Source organism: Aphis gossypii, chromosome 3 (genome assembly GCF_020184175.1).
Source record: "Aphis gossypii isolate Hap1 chromosome 3, ASM2018417v2, whole genome shotgun sequence".
Classification (NCBI taxonomy): domain Eukaryota; kingdom Metazoa; phylum Arthropoda; class Insecta; order Hemiptera; family Aphididae; genus Aphis; species Aphis gossypii.
In genome coordinates, this window is record NC_065532.1 from 13,847,015 (window position 1) to 13,865,451 (window position 18,437).

Below are 18,437 nucleotides of genomic sequence, written 5' to 3' on the forward strand. Positions count from 1 at the left end.
TGGCTATTAGCAACTGGCTAACGTTATAGGTAGGTACCTATGGTGTTATAGATTTATAGGCTGAATTGATGCCTGACAGTGTGTTTGATCAGAATCGTTTTTCATATATAATACAAACGTTTTATCATACCCATGGTCGAGAATTTTAAGTAGGTACTTACCTATTATTACAATAGTAACTACATCGTGATACTCGTTTAGTATAAGGAATAGTAATAATAATTTCTTATATTATGGACTATGGTGATATCCACTGCCACTAAGTAGTTATCTACAAATTATTGTGCCTAAAACTTATGCAATATTATGCTTATTGTCATTTGTCAGGTAATGAATATTAACAAATTCACCCCCGTGGTCTAAAATCAAACATATTTTTTACTTTTTTTATTACGATGTGTCATAATGAAGTATTAGCAGTTGACTCGCCGAATTAATTAGTTAGATTTAGGTCAGGTTAAATCAACCGAATTAGATAATCATTAATTATGTATAATTAATATAATTAAGAATATAATATAGCCTATAGGCCACTCATACGTATCTATATTAACAAAATAAAAGGCCGTAATGATTTTATAATAATAAATAAATAATATAGACATATAGTGTTTTCACTCCAATATTTCAAAATAATAAAAATTCATAGATTATAAACATAATAATTTATTATTGCATATTTTTATAACATATTATGCATTTTTATTTATTTATAATTTATGCTGATAAATGACCGAATAATATTATTAGTTATGAATTATTAATCATGATTATTATTATTATTATTGATTACAATATTCAATAAATAATTCTCGGAATTATCCTTTTTCTATGACTATTTCTCTATATACCTAGTATATAGAAACTACTTTTTTTTAGTCTTCTCCACGGTCAGACCAGGGTTGAAATATTTCAACCATGGGTTAGACTATAGAGAGCCTATGTATTATTATTATTATTATATAGGCTCTTTAGTTCAGACGGTCTTAACTCTTAGAAAATATTGTCAATATTTTTTCTTGAGACTTGAGCACAGATTTCTATATATAGAACTCCCGCTATCAATTGAAGCCAGGTTTTTCGATTGGCATTATACATATTATAGTATTTTATATGGTAAATATTAATTATGTTGTATTGCATTTTATGATGTCCGGTTGTTTGTTAACCTGTTGCTTAAATAAAATTAAAAATATTTTATACAAATCATTTTTTATTTATTTCTATATTTTACCATTAAAAACGATGTTATTCCTTTTAGAAATGTTATGTTTTGCCAACCGACAAAATGGCGGAAACTGATATGCGAGCTTCAATGCCATAGACTTATAATATATTCATGAACATTAGAGTAACTCTAAGGCCTATTTAAAATAATTATCTTAGACTAAGATCTTAGTCCGTGCTCTAAATGTTAATAATATAAATAATGTACCATAGATAATATATAATCCATGACAAAATAAATTTTTTATTATTTTGTCATGATATTATCTATGTAGTATGTAATAAAAGAGTTCCTTTTTTCCTTATTTTTTTAGTTTCCTTATTTTCCTTAGTTCCTTAGTCCGTGCCCCGTGGTATAGAAATATATATATAGTATATTCTTATCTATCTCAGTGGATTTGGGTAGTTGAATGTGATATGTGATAAGAATAGTTCTTATTATGAGTGAATGGATTCATGATATTGAGTGGGAATTTTTTCCGACAAGTGCTGGCAACACTGATTTGAGACTTTAGACCAACCAAAATATATTATTTGTGAATTGCGATTCAATTGACAAATGTTGGGAGGCCTTAAGTTCGTGATTCGTCTACTTGTCTGATCTACTCAAATACTCAATGCTTATAGGTCATAGCCATCATAGGTATTTACTATTAGTGATGCATTCAGGCATTCGATAACTTTTCTTATTTCGTTTAACCTCATATTAGTGTATTAAATATTAATCCGTAATCGTAATTTCCTGTGGGATTCACACTTACGACTTGACGAGCCACATTGGATTTTTTTTTATAAGTGCATAGTAAACAAATTAACAGTCATCTATAGTTATATTCTAGTCATCGCTGTCTATTGCGTACATACCGAGTCGTGTTAACATTCAGTTAAAATGTCAGAAAAGTTAGAACCCCGAAAAATTTGCGACTTGAAGGTGACTGAATTACGTTCCGAACTTGAAAGACGTGAATTAGATAAAACTGGAGTAAAGGCAATACTATTGGAACGTTTGCAAAAGGTAAGTGTATACAAATACGGTTGTATAGCAAAATCATAAACCCTATTGATAGGTACTTGAGTTAATTGTTCTCAACGTAATATATATTATTTAAAGCATTCTATAACACTGTATGAAGTTATAGTTTATTACAATATAGTCGGACTTAAACTTTGATGTTTATATTTTTTAAGACGTATTATTACTTCTCATATGTAAATATATAATACCAACTACCTATTAACAAAAATATTTGACCTTATTTTATGTAATAAGACGTGTTGAATGTTGATATTTTTGATTATTATTAAAAAATATAGTTATCTATATCTATTTATTTTTAGTTGCAACTTTAATGATAAACAGTTGTCAATTTATAAAATTAAATTTAATACTATAAGTTGCATACTTTTTATAAATAAAATTGTAACTTGTAAAATTATTTGGACGAATATAAGTAGTATTGAGTGATTTATCGAACATGATCATTTTTTTTATTTAATAGGTAAAGAATATATTTCAGTGACTTCATATATTTTTCAATTGAGTGTAAACATATTTTTCAACTATTTACAATAAATATTAATACTACATTTTTTATTTATTCAGCCTATGGGCTATGTTTAGGTATTGTAAGATAGTTAAATTTTACACAAAAAGACATTAAAAAATATTTTAAATTATTTTGAAATTTCAACTGCTACCTGTTTCTATTTACAAATAAAAACAATTCTGTTTGTGCATTTTGGTTTCTTTTTTTTTCAGTAGTAAATAAACAAACTTGTAAAATATAAATCTACATTCTACAAGATTAAATAAAATAAAAAACAACTAAATGTATAGGTATACCTATAGTTTACTTGAATGTATTTATAATACAAATTTGAATAAGAATCTTAAGAGCTTAACCAGTTTCTGAACTAATACATTATCAAGCACGCATGGTAAAAATTTGCTGAATTATTTTTTTTACTTATATACTTTATGTTAATGAGTAGCAAAAATATATTGTAGAATATTTTATTATATTATTATACATAATAATTAATATATTTGAGGAGCTTTTGAGTTTTTAACCAGCTTACTGTTGTATTAGGTATAATATATTTCAAAATATAGTTTTCCATATAACTATTAGGTATACAATGTGATTATATTTTACAATTAAAAATATTAAAAAAATAATAACTAAATTCTAAAAAGCTACAAAACAATCTGAATAAATTTCAGTTACCATGACCATGATAAATCATTTTTGCACAATTAGTGCAAACTTTAGTTGTCTTTCTATCACGTGCCCTATCACTAAATACATATCTCCCAAAAGCTCAGAAGCTGTCGACATACAACTGATAATTATAAATGTCTAAGAACACTCAGAAAATGTTTTAAGACTATATTTAGGAAACTAGGCAAGATTGCAGCATTAAGTTATGAAAGATAAAAATAATAAGACGATAATTGTAAAGCGAGTGGTACCTAATAAATTAACCTGTGTGCTTGGTAAAAGGTTTTAAGATACCTTATTCTTTTGTCGCTTAATTCTCTTTGATTGTTATTTGTTTTGATTTTATCAATGTACTAAAATTAAATATAGTATTATTATGTACCTATGTTGTATATTTATTTTATTTCAGGCACTCCTTGAAGAAGGAGAAGATCCAGAAAATTGCACATTTGATAAATCTGAATTGAAAAATGTTAGCTGTACTGAAAAATCAGTAATATCAGAAAAAAAATCTCCAAGTGTTGAAAAAAAAAAACCAATTACCCCAACAAAAACAATAAAGAAAAATGTGATTGGCAGAAGACCTGGACCAAAGTCAAGTATGTTTATTAAATTGTAAAAAAAAAAAGTGTACCTTGGAATTATTTTTATTGTGTGTTTCTGTAAGTTTTAATTTTGAATATTTAAAGTAGAAGCGTGTTAACAATACTGTAGGTATAAATAGTATAATAAAGCTATAAATGAGGTTTTCCTTCTTCAAATAAAATTTATTTTTAATAATAGAAAAAAAGGTCCGAAGTACCTTTAACTATACTTAAAGGTATTATAGCTTGTCTTACGTTGTAATATCTAATTTCTCCCCATGAAATCGCCCATGTCAAATTTAATTATTAATTAGATTAACTCAGTCTTAAAATTGTATACAATTATAATAATTATTGCATAATATGTTTGTTGTTTTAAAAAAATTCAGTTTTATGATTCATTTTTATTTTATAAGTTACAATTTCATCCAAACACTACCTAACCTTACATCTAAAAAACAAATTTTTCACTAAATGTCTACAATTCTCCAAACCTAAAATTATTTGACATTTAATAAGATGAAGATTAATTTATTATTTATTAGCGATTATGTGATATATATATTCCTATAAATTACTATTATTAAATTAATATCTACCTAACTTTAATACTATATAGTTATTTATTTAAATTTTTTTTGTTTAGAAACTTGTATGACACAATTAAAAAGTGAAAAAATTACTTCTATTGTACAAAAAGAAAATAATGATACAAATCAAGAACAAGTAGATAGTAGCAATATCATTGCTAGTTCTGAGGATTCAAAAACAAAGTTGTTAGACACAATAAACTCTGATGTAGTTGATTCAAATGAAGCAGAAGCTAAGGAAATTGATACCGATGAATCACAGCCAAATGAAGCACATGTAAATGCAGTTTCACTTACTCAAAAACAAACTATAATTGCTATAGATTCTGACTCAACTAGTACTCAAGAACATACAAAAGAATTTGAAGGTGAAATAAATGTTGCACCAATAGATTCTAAAAGTACAAAAAAAAATACATTTGAATTAGAAAATAATGAAATAAAACAAACCAAATGTTTGGATAATTTAGATACTGATACAGGAAGCAAAGAAAAAACTTCTATTATTAAGAATGATATAGAAAAACCAAAGACCATCAATAATCAACAATCAGAAACCAATGAAGACGAAGATGATATACAAGATGAAGAATTAGATCATGAAATTGATGAGGAATTGGATCATGAGGTTAATGAAGAATTGGACCATGAAATTGATGAAGAAACAAATGACAATGATGATGTTCTTAATCAAACTAATAATACAGTAAGCTTGAGTGAAACTTATTTAAATGTTTTTGTTTAATTATCATATTTTTACTTAATTTAGGAAAAATCTACTCAGGAACCTAATAAAGATGACAATAATGAAGACTCTATTAACTTAACGATTGGAGAAGATGATATTAAATTATTTGCTGATGAGGTAAATAAATATTTAATTTCATTAAGTCATTGTTTATATTTTATTTTTTTTAAATAGTTATTGAGGTACCTAATATTACAATTACATTTTTTTTTCAGGAAGATACAAACATTGAAAAAGAGGGTAATTATAATTTTTTTTTCAATAAAAACATTTATATTCTTATGTTTTATTTAAAACTTGAAGTTAGCGCATTTAGTATATAGGAGTTTGTTCATTTTCTTATAATCAGAAGTATAATACTATTCTTTTAATTAAAAATAAACACAGATGTACAATTATGATAGCAGCTAGTTTAATATTATCTGTCGATGTTCAGGTTCATAAATATTTATTTAAGTATATTTTTTTGTGAATTAAAACTGAAAAAAGAAGGTTTTACTAAATCTATACTTTTGATTAAAGTTTTAAGTATAAAAATAAAGCAGAAATCAAGTGTAAATATTTTTATCTTTTAAATATCAATCAGGTGTTTGACAATTTTTCTATAATTTTTAATATTTATATAAAGAAATATTCTCAAGGTTAAGATGTAATTATTACTATAAATATATCATACATTAATTGCTGTAACGTCTATGCTTGGTAATTGATTTTGATATTTGAAACTATTTTTATTAATTATTTTAAGCTTATATTTGTTATCAATGAGTATCTATTTTTTATTTTATTTAGGAATAAACATTAAGAAAACAGGTTCCTTATAAAAATGCATTTTTTATTACAATTGGTTGTAGGGCTAATAGTGTTTTTGTTTTAATACTATTTTATACATTTATTGATTATCTTTTTATGTTTGTGGACAAATTTGTTATTTTATTTATTGCTTCTTTGGAAATGAAAGAAGATGAATATAATGAATTTTATTGAGTGAAAAAATATTTAAAAAAAGTTTAAATTGAATATTGTTTGATACAGAAATGTACATGTTACTTGAAGAACAGAAAATCTTAAATTTTGTAAGATAAACTCCAATAGTTGAAAACGCAGTATTAAATCATTCAAATATATGTCAAATATGATGAAGTGTTTGCTAAGTTTATTTGGAATTCCATTGTCATTTATTAACAATCTATGTTCAATTACGAATATTTTCCTTATAGTTCAGTAACTATTTTTGAAAGCATCAAAAATTCGGACAGAAAAGGATAAAAAATGAATAGCAAAAGTGATACATGAAACTTAAACATATTGTTCCAGTTTGAATATTACTGGAGTAGTATTTTAGTCTGGAAGCATATTTACAACAGAATAAGAGGCTTAGTTTTTCATACAACTACATTTGGGTAGTTGACAAACATAAATTTATGTGAATGGGCCTTAAAAATATGAAAATGGTCACAGCAAATAACATTGATTAAATAATAAAAGAATTAAAAGAAGAAATATCATGGTTGAACTGATATTTAAGTTACAAATAATTTAAATTCACTTAAAATCTTATGAAATATACACTTAAAACTTCAGATTATTGATTTATATAATGAAGCATGATTGTAGTTATTCAAGAATTAAAGTAACCCCCTATTATTATTATTATGGGCAACAAAAAGAAATAATTACAACTAAATATCTTACGTTAAAATGGTACATAATTGATACCATTTAAAAATATATTTTTAATACAAAATTTACATAGCTAGCTTATTAAAACCACAATTTAAGATAATCGTGATTAAAACTGAAGAAATAGAAATGGAGATAACATTTGATTATTTATATTATCACTCTATTTATTTTGAGCATTTCTAAAATAAATATTAAAAATATTTTACTTGGTATTCTAATTAAATATACTCAAGTATGTATTACATTTTAAATTAAGCGAGCAAATAGGCTCAAAATCTCGTGAGAAGAATCCAATTTAAAATGTATACTATTATTAGTTCCTATTACTAATAAAAAGAAGATGGCTTTTAATTTCCAGAAATATAATAAAGGTGGTTACAAATATTAATTATTAAAGACTTGACATTTCAAGATATGTAACATTTTATGAAAAAATATTCTCTACGAACTACACATTAGAAATTGTAATGCTGCCAATGGATGGATTACAAATGACAAATTATTAAAATATGAAAATAATATGATCAAACTAAAAGATGTCAGTTCCAAGAATCTCTTCAAAACAATTTTAATTTATTAGTCAACATAAAAAGTTATTGGTTTTTTATAAACTAATTTACATTCTCATAAAACTTAATATATATCAAACATATGTAGTTTATCCATTTCAATAATCAAGATACTTTTATATTGTCATAACCAAGTGACTACTCTCAGCAATATTGAAGAACATTGAATTTGAAAATGGTCAATTAGACTAATTCGTTATTATTTATTTTTAAATTATATTTTGTTTATTATTAGGTTCTATATAACAATTATTATATTAATTGAAGTAAATAAAAAATTTTCTCGTTAAAAGATATTTATAATTGAAATAATTAATCGTTAGGTAAACCAAATTGTATAAAAAATGTAGGAGATTTATTTTTATATTTTCTTTCATAATTAATATTTAATTTTATGTTTATTGATTACATCGTTTCTCCAAGTACTAACCCTTCATATTGTTGTATTATTTTAATATTTAATTTCATATTTTAAACATGTTATTTTTCATTTAGGTTAATACTTTACCTGTTTATTACCAATACCACAGATATATTGCGTGCATTTATAGATAATTTGTGTTTATGTGTATTTAATTTGTGTGACGCTATATAGACGATTTGATCGAGAACCATACCAATGAAGAAACATTGATCAAACAGCGAGAATCTCGCCATCCAGTTACTGCTAGTAGCAGTAGAGCAACAACTGGATTAGTCAAAAGCCGTCGCAGTACAACTGAGAAGCGTTCATCAGTTGGAGATAAACCACGGAGTACCCACAAAGAGGAAAAGGACATCAGCAATTCAAAACCCATCATCAGTGTCAGTATGCCCAAAGATGAGAAGAAAGAAGAGGAGAAACAAGTTAAAGATAAAGTGGAAACTGGAAATAAGCAGAGGTTTGTTTTGAACACAGTCTCGACAACTTGATTCTTTATCCCTTCATCGGAAAATCGCACCAAGAACTGATCTTTATGACTATCAAATAATAATAATAATAAAAAAGTTATTATTATTATAACCTTTTTAGTACAACCAAGCTTGGACAAGTACCCCTTTTAGGGTTCCAATGACTATATTTTATATATACGGAAAAACTTATTGAATACACCAAATTACATGCAAATGTTAATGGAGATATCTATCACCAAACACTGTTAAAAAGATGTGCTTAGGTTTTTTAAATTTCAATTACATTTATTTTGTGTGGGAATCATATGAATACATTTTAGATTTTTATGTAATATCATATAAAGGTTTAAATGGTTTAATTTTATTTGCCAATAATATTAAGTATTGTATAATCAATTTAGTATGTTTTAGAATTTTTATTTCTCGTTAATTATTACATATAAGCATCTATGATTAATGTTAAGAGATATCAATTTTTCTTTAACTGGTTGTATTATTTGTACATTTTTATGAGTTCAGCTCAAATGATAAATGTTATTGAGATAGAAAAAGCTACTTGATTCATTAAATATTTATACAGAAATCAAAGATTAAATAATCAAATTGTCAGCTAGTATATTACAAGCTTTCCTTATGTTCACAATTTGTTTTATTAATAGTTCTATTTTTAACTTGTAATTTATTAGTAGACATTTTGATGTAAACAGTATGTTGGGAAATCTGATACAATCTTATAAAAAGTTATTTTCTGAAATTCAGGATCAGTATTATTACTATTTGTTGTATTTTAATTTTAAACTCTCAAATTAAATTTGGTAGAATACAATATTGTAGGTACAGACAATTATTTAATTTTTGTCTTTAAGTTATTTTTAGTATTAAATTTTTTTTGTCAAATACTTATACTACTGAAATAGATATCTACTTAGTATACTATTAATTAAAGAATTATAAAAGCACATATCATGTTTATGAGACAGTAAGTTATAATTTAAACAAAAACTATTTTGATTATCTACTTAATACATTACTTAATAACTAATTTTTTGTAGCATATCTATCTACATACCTATATATTTCTTAAAGTATTGACTTTAATTATTTATAAAAGTATTATATAGATGATATATTTGAATTATATACACATTTTACTATTTGTGCTAATCTTAGGATGGATTGAAGTAAAAACTAAACAGAAACTAGATTCTGAGTTAATAGGTAAAAAGTCACTTGAAAATTATCAAGTATTACTAACCTTTTGGTTGAATTTTCTAGTTTAAATTGTGGATGGAAATTGAGTGATAAAATATGAATTTATGCATTAATGTTTGTATAAATATGTATTGTGTATTATTTGAAAACAAAAGTACAATATTGCATTAGTATATAGCAATAATAATTTAATATTCCCATGTCTTGCTGTTGAAATTAATAATGTTGATATAATAAAGATGAACATTTCAAAAATGTGGATGAACATTTATTGAAGTCGAAGAAATTACAAATGCATAGAATAAATAAAGATATTTTTAATCAAACAAATTGGTTTGCTCAAGTCAACCATAAGAAGAAAATTATAACATAATAAAGTTTGAAATATTCTATTACAGAGTGCAATAAAAACATTAAATACTGATATTATACTTATAGTACTTACCATGTGTATCAAAATATGCATAATAGTCATTATACAATTTCAAGATGGTATTTATTTTTGAAACAACTACAAATATGTTATGTATGTACAGAAGTACAAATTTGCGAGTACAAAAAAAAATATATATATACATATTAAAGTAAAAATCACAATATTAAATCATTTTTCACCAGGATGAAATTACAATATTGATAATTATGTGTAAATTATGTATACATGAATTTGCATGTATAAATTATTATATCAAGAAAAATGATTGTATTTTATATGACATAAATGTATATAAGTTATGTTAATATAATAATATTACTTCCAAAAATATTTTTTCAAGTGACTTTAGTGTTGATTACTTTCTCATAATACTGAGTATAATTATTATGATTAGATTTTTCAACAAAATTAAATATTGTATCAATAAATTTGTTTATGAAGATAGTAAAAAACTTGAATCCAAGGTGACTGCATAAAAATTATTATAAATATAAGGTATTTGATAAATATGTTGATTGTTGATGGTAATTTAAATGGCATAATATTTTAATATTTTTTTTATTTAAGTAGACTATGGGAACAAGTATAATTTTGATACATATATTGTTTATTATCCAAAAATTTAAAAATATTTTATGTTATAAAAGGTTTATTAAACTAATTGTTATTTCAATATTTTCAGCAATGATTCAAAGGTTCTGCAAATATCAAACGAAACATGTAAGTTAATTATTATATTATTAATATTTAATTTTTTGTGGGTACGCAACTATATTTTTTTCTTACTTATTTTACTGTAAATGAGTCATCACTCGTATGTTTATTTAATTAATTTGTGTACAATAGAAGTAATTTTTGTGATGAGTTATATTATTCAAATTTAGAGTAAATTAATTATTAAATATAATCAATTATAAAATTATTAAAATTAAGAATTCATTTAGTGTCTTATTAAATAATATTATTGATATTTTAAATTCGAAATGAGTTATAAGTTTATAACCACAAAATATTACAACCTTAGGTTACTTAGGTTTAATAGGTTTCTTCAAAACTCGGCATAAAATTTAAGTATCAATTAAAGCTTTAAATATATCTTTAGTTTAAGTTAAACACAAAATGTATTCTGTTGAACATAAATGTTGTGTATTGTGTGTTAATTAGATAAAAGCGCTGTGCGGAAAAAACATTCTTTTAATTACTTTAACAGTATAAATGCAATTCACTAAATTAAACACTGATTTTGAAAAAAAAATAAGACAAATAATTTTCCAATTCTATCAATAAAAAAGATAGACTGTAAAATAAATTTTGTATAATAATGCATTCAGCATTGCTCTTATTTTTTAAAATACAATATTCATTAATTTATTATTGCGTTCAAAATTATTGCATTCATTAAGTTCTTTAAGTATATAATACAATTTAAATTATATGTGTTCTCTTAATCTCAATTTAAACATTTTATTTTAGCAAAGAAAAACAACTCATCTTTGGTTCGCAACATTTGGGTTAGTGGCTTGGCATCTATCACTAAGGCCACTGATTTAAAACAGCTTTTTTCAAAGTATGGAAAGGTAATACTTCAAAAATTAAAATTAACTATTATATAATGCTTCAATATTTTTATTTAAAACGTTATTATAAGTAGCATTTTAAGTCTGCGAACTGCACTCTGAGATTAATCATATTGATTTTTTTCTATTTCTATGTTCATTATACCAATATCATCCATTGTTCTTTAATTAATACTCTACTTGACAATTAGTTTGTGACCAAATGTTACATTATTGTTGTAAAGTTGCATTTTTAGTCTGCGAACTGCACTCTGAGATTAATCATATTGATTTTTTTCTATTTCTATGTTCGCTATACCAATATCACCCATTGTTCTCTAATTGATACTCTACTTGACAATTAGTTTGTGACCGGATGTTACATTATTGTTGTAAAGTTGCATTTTTAGTCTGCGAACTGCACTCTGAGATTAATCATATTGATTTTTTTCTATTTATATGTTCGCTATACCAATATCATCCATTGTTCTCTAATTGATACTCTTCTTGACAATTAGTTTGTGACCGGATGTTACATTATTGTTGTAAAGTTGCATTTTTAGTCTACGAACTACACTCTGAGATTAATCATATTGATTTTTTTCTATTTCTATGTTCGCTATACCAAGTATCATCCATTGTTCTCTCATTGATACTCTACTTGACAATTAGTTTGTAACCGAATGTTACATTATTACTTACTAGATTTGTATAATTTAATCTTTTGTTCATTTGTCATTATAACATTTCAAACTAATGTTGAATAATAAGTTATAGTTAATAGAGTTTCTCGGATTTTTTAATTAATTTACTAACAATTATTAGATTGTTTAATATGTATATTTTATGGTTTATATATTGTGTATCTTTTTATTTTGTAAGTCATCTTGGCTACATATTTAATTTATAATTATGTTATTAGGTTGTTGGAGCAAAAGTTGTGACAAATGCCAAAACTCCAGGTGCTCGTTGTTATGGGTTTGTTACATTATCTTCAGCAGAGGATGCTAATCGAAGTATAGAAAATTTACACAAGACTGAACTTCATGGTCGTGTTATTAGTGTTGAAAGAGTTCGTATTTATAAAATGTTTTTTTATTAAAACAATACAGATTTTTTTTATAAATATCATGCAATTAATAGGCTAAACGTGATAATGGTTATCAAGTGACAGCAAAAAGTTCCAATACTTCCAAAGTAAATGAAAATTCTGAAATTGAACAAAATACAAAAAAATTTGAAGAAAAAAAAGATAAACGAGAAGAAAAAAGGGAAAAGAGACCAGAAATTACAATTAATGATGTTAAAAAACCTGACTCATCAACTTTAAAGCGATCATGTTAGTATTTGAGGTTTTTTATTTTGTGACTTTGTGTCTTAATTTAGATAATATTTTATGCATTTTTTATAGTATCAAAAGATCAAAATCAAGAACCAAAACGTTCTAAAATTGTAATTGAAAGAGATGATCGAAGAAAAGATAGGAGTATCAAAAGTAAAAGTAATGAACGTGACAGAGAAAAGCTGAGGGAATTGGAGCGGGAAAGAGAACGTTTGGAAAGAGAAAAAAGAAGACAACAAGAAATTTTAAACTTGACAAAAATGAAAGTAAGTTATATTTTTACTTATAGACAATTATAATTTTTTAGTTATTATAGTAATTAATAAAACTTTTTGTATTTTATCAGACTGAACGTGAAAGGCTAAAACAAAAAGAACAAGAAAGAGCAATGAGAGAAGAAGAACGTAAGAGACGTATTGAAAAAGAACGTCAATTAGAAATTGAAAGAAAACAAAAAGAAGAAGCAATACGCTTAGAAAAGTTAGAATTTTAATTATTTTTAAATACACTTATAATTCTTTTTTATTATTAATATTATTTATTTAGAGAAAGACAAAAACTTAGAATTGAACGTGAAAGAATTGAAAAGGAAAAATTAGAACTATTGCGTTTAGAACGTGAAAATCAACGTTTAGAACGAGAAAGATTACAGAGAGAAAAAGAAGAGTTACGTAGAGCACAAGAAAAACTTGAGGAAACAAAGCGTCAAGCATTACTCAAACGTGCTGCTATTCCTCCATCTCCTCCACTTCCTAGTAAAAGGCATTCTTCATCAAATTCATCTCGTTATGAAGAAAGGTATGCAATACATATTTTAAAATGTTTATGTAATTTTCTAACTTTGTTAATAAACTATCAAAATGATCTACTTTTAATTTGATCTTATAGGAAAGAACCAATTCGTAATTCTCGTATCCAGCCTAGTACAGACTATATGAATCAAGCACCTCCACCTCCTAATATAACATCATCTAGACATCGCTATGAACAGCATTCGTCAGATTCCCGTCGTATGAGGCCGTCACCACCACCTCCACCCCCACCAGCATCAAGACCCAAAGACTCTACCGTGAACATCAGGTAATGTTTGTTTACTAACCAATAGTTATTTATTTCAAAATTCTTACTTTTATTACTGTGGTAAGTGATGATCACAGTTCATAAGAATTTTGTAAATTAAAATTCAGCCATTTGACAGCTAGATTTTTCAATCATAATTATCTTGGTTTGTACAGGCAATGATACAGATTTTAATAAAGCTAAATGTTTTCCATTTTACTTGTTTTAATAATTCTAAGTTCTTGTATATTTCTATAAATCAATATTCATAGGATTTTTGAACTTTGTACAGTAAAATTCGACTTTTGACAGCTAAACAATTAATTTAGTATTGTTTATGTTTGTACAGGTTTAAGAAACAATTTAATATTATAGACTTAAATGAACCCTTTTATGTGTATTACTACACTGTTCAAAATAAAAAAACGTAGTTGGCGGCCAACTATAAGGACTTGGCCTCTATACACGGTCTGCTTATAGCTGGTTGACTCTGTAGAGTTTGACAAATGGGTGTAATGTTTTATATTGATTGTAGATATGGTGGTGCTCCACCAGCAGCAGATCATCATTACAGAAGCCGTGATGATCGGTCAGATCGTAGAGAAGAATCTCGTAAGAAAGATTCAAGTAGTGGAGGTAGTAACAGACATGCTCATGCATCATATGATTCAAACAAAAGTTGTAAGTCATTAAATCAATTTATAATTGTTTGGTTCTGTATCACAATGCTACTTTTATTACAGCCTATGGAATGTCCCGTAACAGTGAAAGTAATACTTGGTCATCAGCTCCAGTAAAGAGTTCTTATGGTACACTTAGCTCAAGCTCTGGGACTAATAATATGGTAATAAGCTCGAGACCAGATCCTTGGTCAAATAGTAATAATAGTCGAGAAATTGAAACAACTGTATGGCAACGTCCTCCTCAACCACCTCCGGAAAAGTATGGTTTATATTTTTTTAATTAGTACATTAGTAATATGTATAAAACTATATTATTACTTGTCTTAGCAGATGGAACAGTACTTCAAGTAATCCTTCATCTATGTCAATTAGTGGCCGTAGTTCGAGTAGTAACACCTTGTATGGAAATAACCATCAAGTAATACCAAACATTGGATTAAATATGTCAACAAACTATAGTGATAGTAGATTTGATAGTTATAAAATGAGTGGCATGTCACGAAAATATTAGGGAAATTTATTAGCGTTTAATCATAGCACATTCCATTGTCCTTGTGCTGTTTATTCTAATTTTCTATGTATTTTAATTTTTAACAATACATTTTATACATAAGATATTATTGATTTTATTTTTATTACTTCAATAGAATTGTTGAACTATTAACTATGCATTTGAATACACTTTGTAGTTTATGGATTATAAAAATTCATTAAAAATTATTTGTTTTTTAGTTAAATAAATTTTAATTTATTAAATTTGTGTTTAAAAACGTATATTAATTATCTTAATCTTTTAGTTATTTACTTGTAGAAATATGTTTGTAATCAATGACTTTGCAAGAGTGAACCTTTCAATAAATAATTCACTTTTATTTTATACTTTATATTATTATCTATATTGTAATTATAATAACATTAAAAATATGTTGATTTTATAATAAAGTTTTAACTTTAATTTAACTTGTACTATTTATTCTATGTACATAATTTGTATAGAAATTGCTTGTTCTGAAAAATATAATACTTTAACAGTAGACCTAAAATTCTATACATTTTAGAAAATATAAGATTTTTTTTTCTGATATAATAAATGTTCATTGGTTTTTAATAACTCAACATTTTTTAAAAGCTATAGCAATGTACCAATATGTGTAATATTTTTACCAATTTAATTAGTATCTCATATTTTAGAATTATTAAAACACTGATGTCTGATGCTGGACTTGTTATAGTATAATTACATTTTTATGTTGATTTTTATCTTAATGTACATAGCTGTACATAGTACAATGTACATAACAAAGCAAAATTATCGATTTACATAGCTAATTGCAGTATTAAAGTGAAATGACTGTTAGGATTGAAAATTCAACCCCAGAATCTAGTCTAATTGAATTTTATGAGTGAAAGTATAGAATGTTCAAATCATGTGGTGTCATTATAAGGAAATGTTTATCATATTAATGTTTCAATAAAATTGATATACCGTAGTGTGTTGTAAACAACATACAAGATACATAATACTACAATTTTTGCTTGTACCTATCTTATCCTAAGATCAAAATATAGAGTATAAAACGTGTCTACTTGTCCAAATGATACTAGATAATTAAAAATATTTTATAAATTATAATTCCATTATTTCAATAGCAATTATAGTATTGGAAACTTACAAATTGTGGCAATTTACAAATCACTATTCATCAATAGCAATCACAACGCAAGCTATGTACTAATTCATAGATTTTAAATTGGTAAAGATTGTAAAATTAAATGTTGTAAATTGTACTTATGTAACTAATATTATGTTATAAGTAATAACTAATAAAAAATTCTTAACAAACTACTGCAGATAATTTACCCCAAACACATTATCCTAATTAAAGATGATTTTCTTTCGCTGTCTACCGTTTACATTTATACGCTCTTAAGTCGTAGTATAGTGCTTTATACAAGTTCTACTTTGAAAATTCCCTATTTAGTATTTTAAATCGATGCCATTATGTGTATGCCATATGCATATAACATTTAAAAATTTGATTACAGGTTTGAATTCTTTGTAAAATTAAATTATCACGACGATGACATATTAATTAACCAATGCCTCACATCATACATTGTTAATTGTTATACAGTTCAAAAAAAAAATAATAGTATAAGTATAATTAAACATTATACTAATTACAACATAAGTATACTATTTACAAAAACCTGAAAACCGTGAACATTGTCCAAGTCAATTATTTATGTATAATACAATTCTTGTTAGTAAAAATATGAAATTGAGTAAAGAGTTCATAAGTTGTTCATGCGACAATTGATTATTGATAATTTATATTAAATATACCTTTTCACAATATGATTTTTTTTTTTATATAAGTGAACAATGTTGAGTACTTTACATTTTTATATTTGTCAAAATTACAAAAGTTTACTTTATTAATACGTTTTTAGTTAAAAATTTATGAAAATTCAATTAAATGTTAACTTGGTGTGAGCTGTGGATTAAGACGATTAGGTCAAGATAGTATACTTGCACAGTAAAGCAAGTCCTCTGTTTTTTTTTTTAATTTAATATGTACCTACTCCGAGTTTATAATATACAAACAGTACCAGATCCATTCGCTTTCTCGCCGAATAGTGAACGGTTTGAGTGAGTAGATCCTTAAAATCGTTTTAACCTCGTAGCCGTTTGCCGTTATGTGTAATATCGTGATCATAATGATAATAAGCTACGGTAAACTAAATAGGTAGGCGATTTCATATTTAATAAACATTAAAATATATAATAAAATAAAAATAAATAATAATCAGTAATATTATAAAATAGATCAAAACCGACTCGACCTGACTGATGACGCTGATGATGCGTTACGGCGTTTCGTCAAATAGGGCAACTGCGTACCAGGAGTCCATGGTCGCGGATCGGCCAAAAGTTTAAACGTCGCGTATTGCATTGTACTGCGCGGCGCGAGAGAAAGTGAAAGGCAACGCACTAGCGAATTGCGTTCATATTATAGGACCCGAGTACCGCGATCGACGTCCGAGAACGAAAACGCGTCCGGGTCGCTTTGACTGACGTGATTGAGCGGCGTCGAGTCGCGTCTTACCGCTCAATAGCGAAAATGGACTGCTCTGTAACACTTCCTACTAACTCCTCGTCCGTACATTTCGAATTAGATTCGTCCAAACTTTCAATAAAATCGTTTATGGTTAATAATTTAGGTACTTGTGCGTTTATTGATAATGTTGTTAGCAAAATTATGCATCTTTTTTTTTTTTTAACGCTGTTCACGCTGTGACCTACCTTAGGTGATGTTGCATAGCAAATCGAAGGATATTTTCGTTTTGAATGTCACTCGCGAGCGCTGCGAGCGATTGTCAACGCTGGCCCCTAGGTCCTAATTATACCTAATGGAATTAGAAATAGAATTCACTTGCAAAATGCAAGATTAGAGTGGGACACGGCATCGCTATAACCCATAATATTATGTGATAGTCGCGATAACGCACAAGTACCATGATTTACTCTTCTCTATGCGTTTCTGAATTCGCAGAATATTGTAAATTCTCTTTTTTCCAAAGTATGTAAACACATAGAACAAGAGATAGTATAGTTCATTATTATT

The 18,437-nt window shown here is 25.9% G+C and overlaps 2 protein-coding genes across 5 annotated transcripts in view; both read left to right on the plus strand.

Moving 5' to 3' along the window:
* The window catches only part of LOC114130289 (eukaryotic initiation factor 4A), an 88,520-nt gene that overhangs the window by 40,151 nt on the left and 29,932 nt on the right, over nucleotides 1-18,437 (plus strand). The window lies entirely within an intron of this gene.
* On the plus strand, nucleotides 1,783-15,768 carry LOC114130259 (scaffold attachment factor B1-like). 4 transcript variants are annotated; one of them, XM_050202904.1, is made up of 18 exons: nucleotides 1,783-2,242; nucleotides 3,859-4,048; nucleotides 4,680-5,024; nucleotides 5,094-5,329; nucleotides 5,393-5,488; nucleotides 5,587-5,611; nucleotides 8,222-8,507; nucleotides 10,851-10,888; nucleotides 11,642-11,745; nucleotides 12,647-12,796; nucleotides 12,868-13,063; nucleotides 13,136-13,332; nucleotides 13,413-13,546; nucleotides 13,613-13,864; nucleotides 13,955-14,146; nucleotides 14,661-14,806; nucleotides 14,869-15,067; nucleotides 15,136-15,768. In XM_050202904.1, exons 1-18 carry the CDS (start codon nucleotides 2,117-2,119, stop codon nucleotides 15,317-15,319), a joined length of 3,096 nt encoding a protein of 1,031 aa, XP_050058861.1. In that variant the 5' UTR covers nucleotides 1,783-2,116; the 3' UTR covers nucleotides 15,320-15,768. The 4 variants fall into 4 exon arrangements, with proteins under 4 accessions (XP_050058861.1, XP_050058859.1, XP_050058862.1 ...); XM_050202905.1 differs by having other exon boundaries at nucleotides 1,784-2,242; nucleotides 4,680-4,991; XM_050202902.1 differs by having other exon boundaries at nucleotides 4,680-5,329.

Coding starts and splice junctions, on each gene's coding strand:
- LOC114130259 (XM_050202902.1), top strand. CDS start 2,117: ATGTCAGAAAAGTTAGAACCCCGAAAAATTTGCGACTTGAAGGTGACT. Junction 5,489..5,586: donor TTAAATTATTTGCTGATGAG/GTAAATAAATAT, acceptor TTTTTTTTTCAG/GAAGATACAAACATTGAAAA. Junction 12,797..12,867: donor GTGTTATTAGTGTTGAAAGA/GTTCGTATTTAT, acceptor TGCAATTAATAG/GCTAAACGTGATAATGGTTA.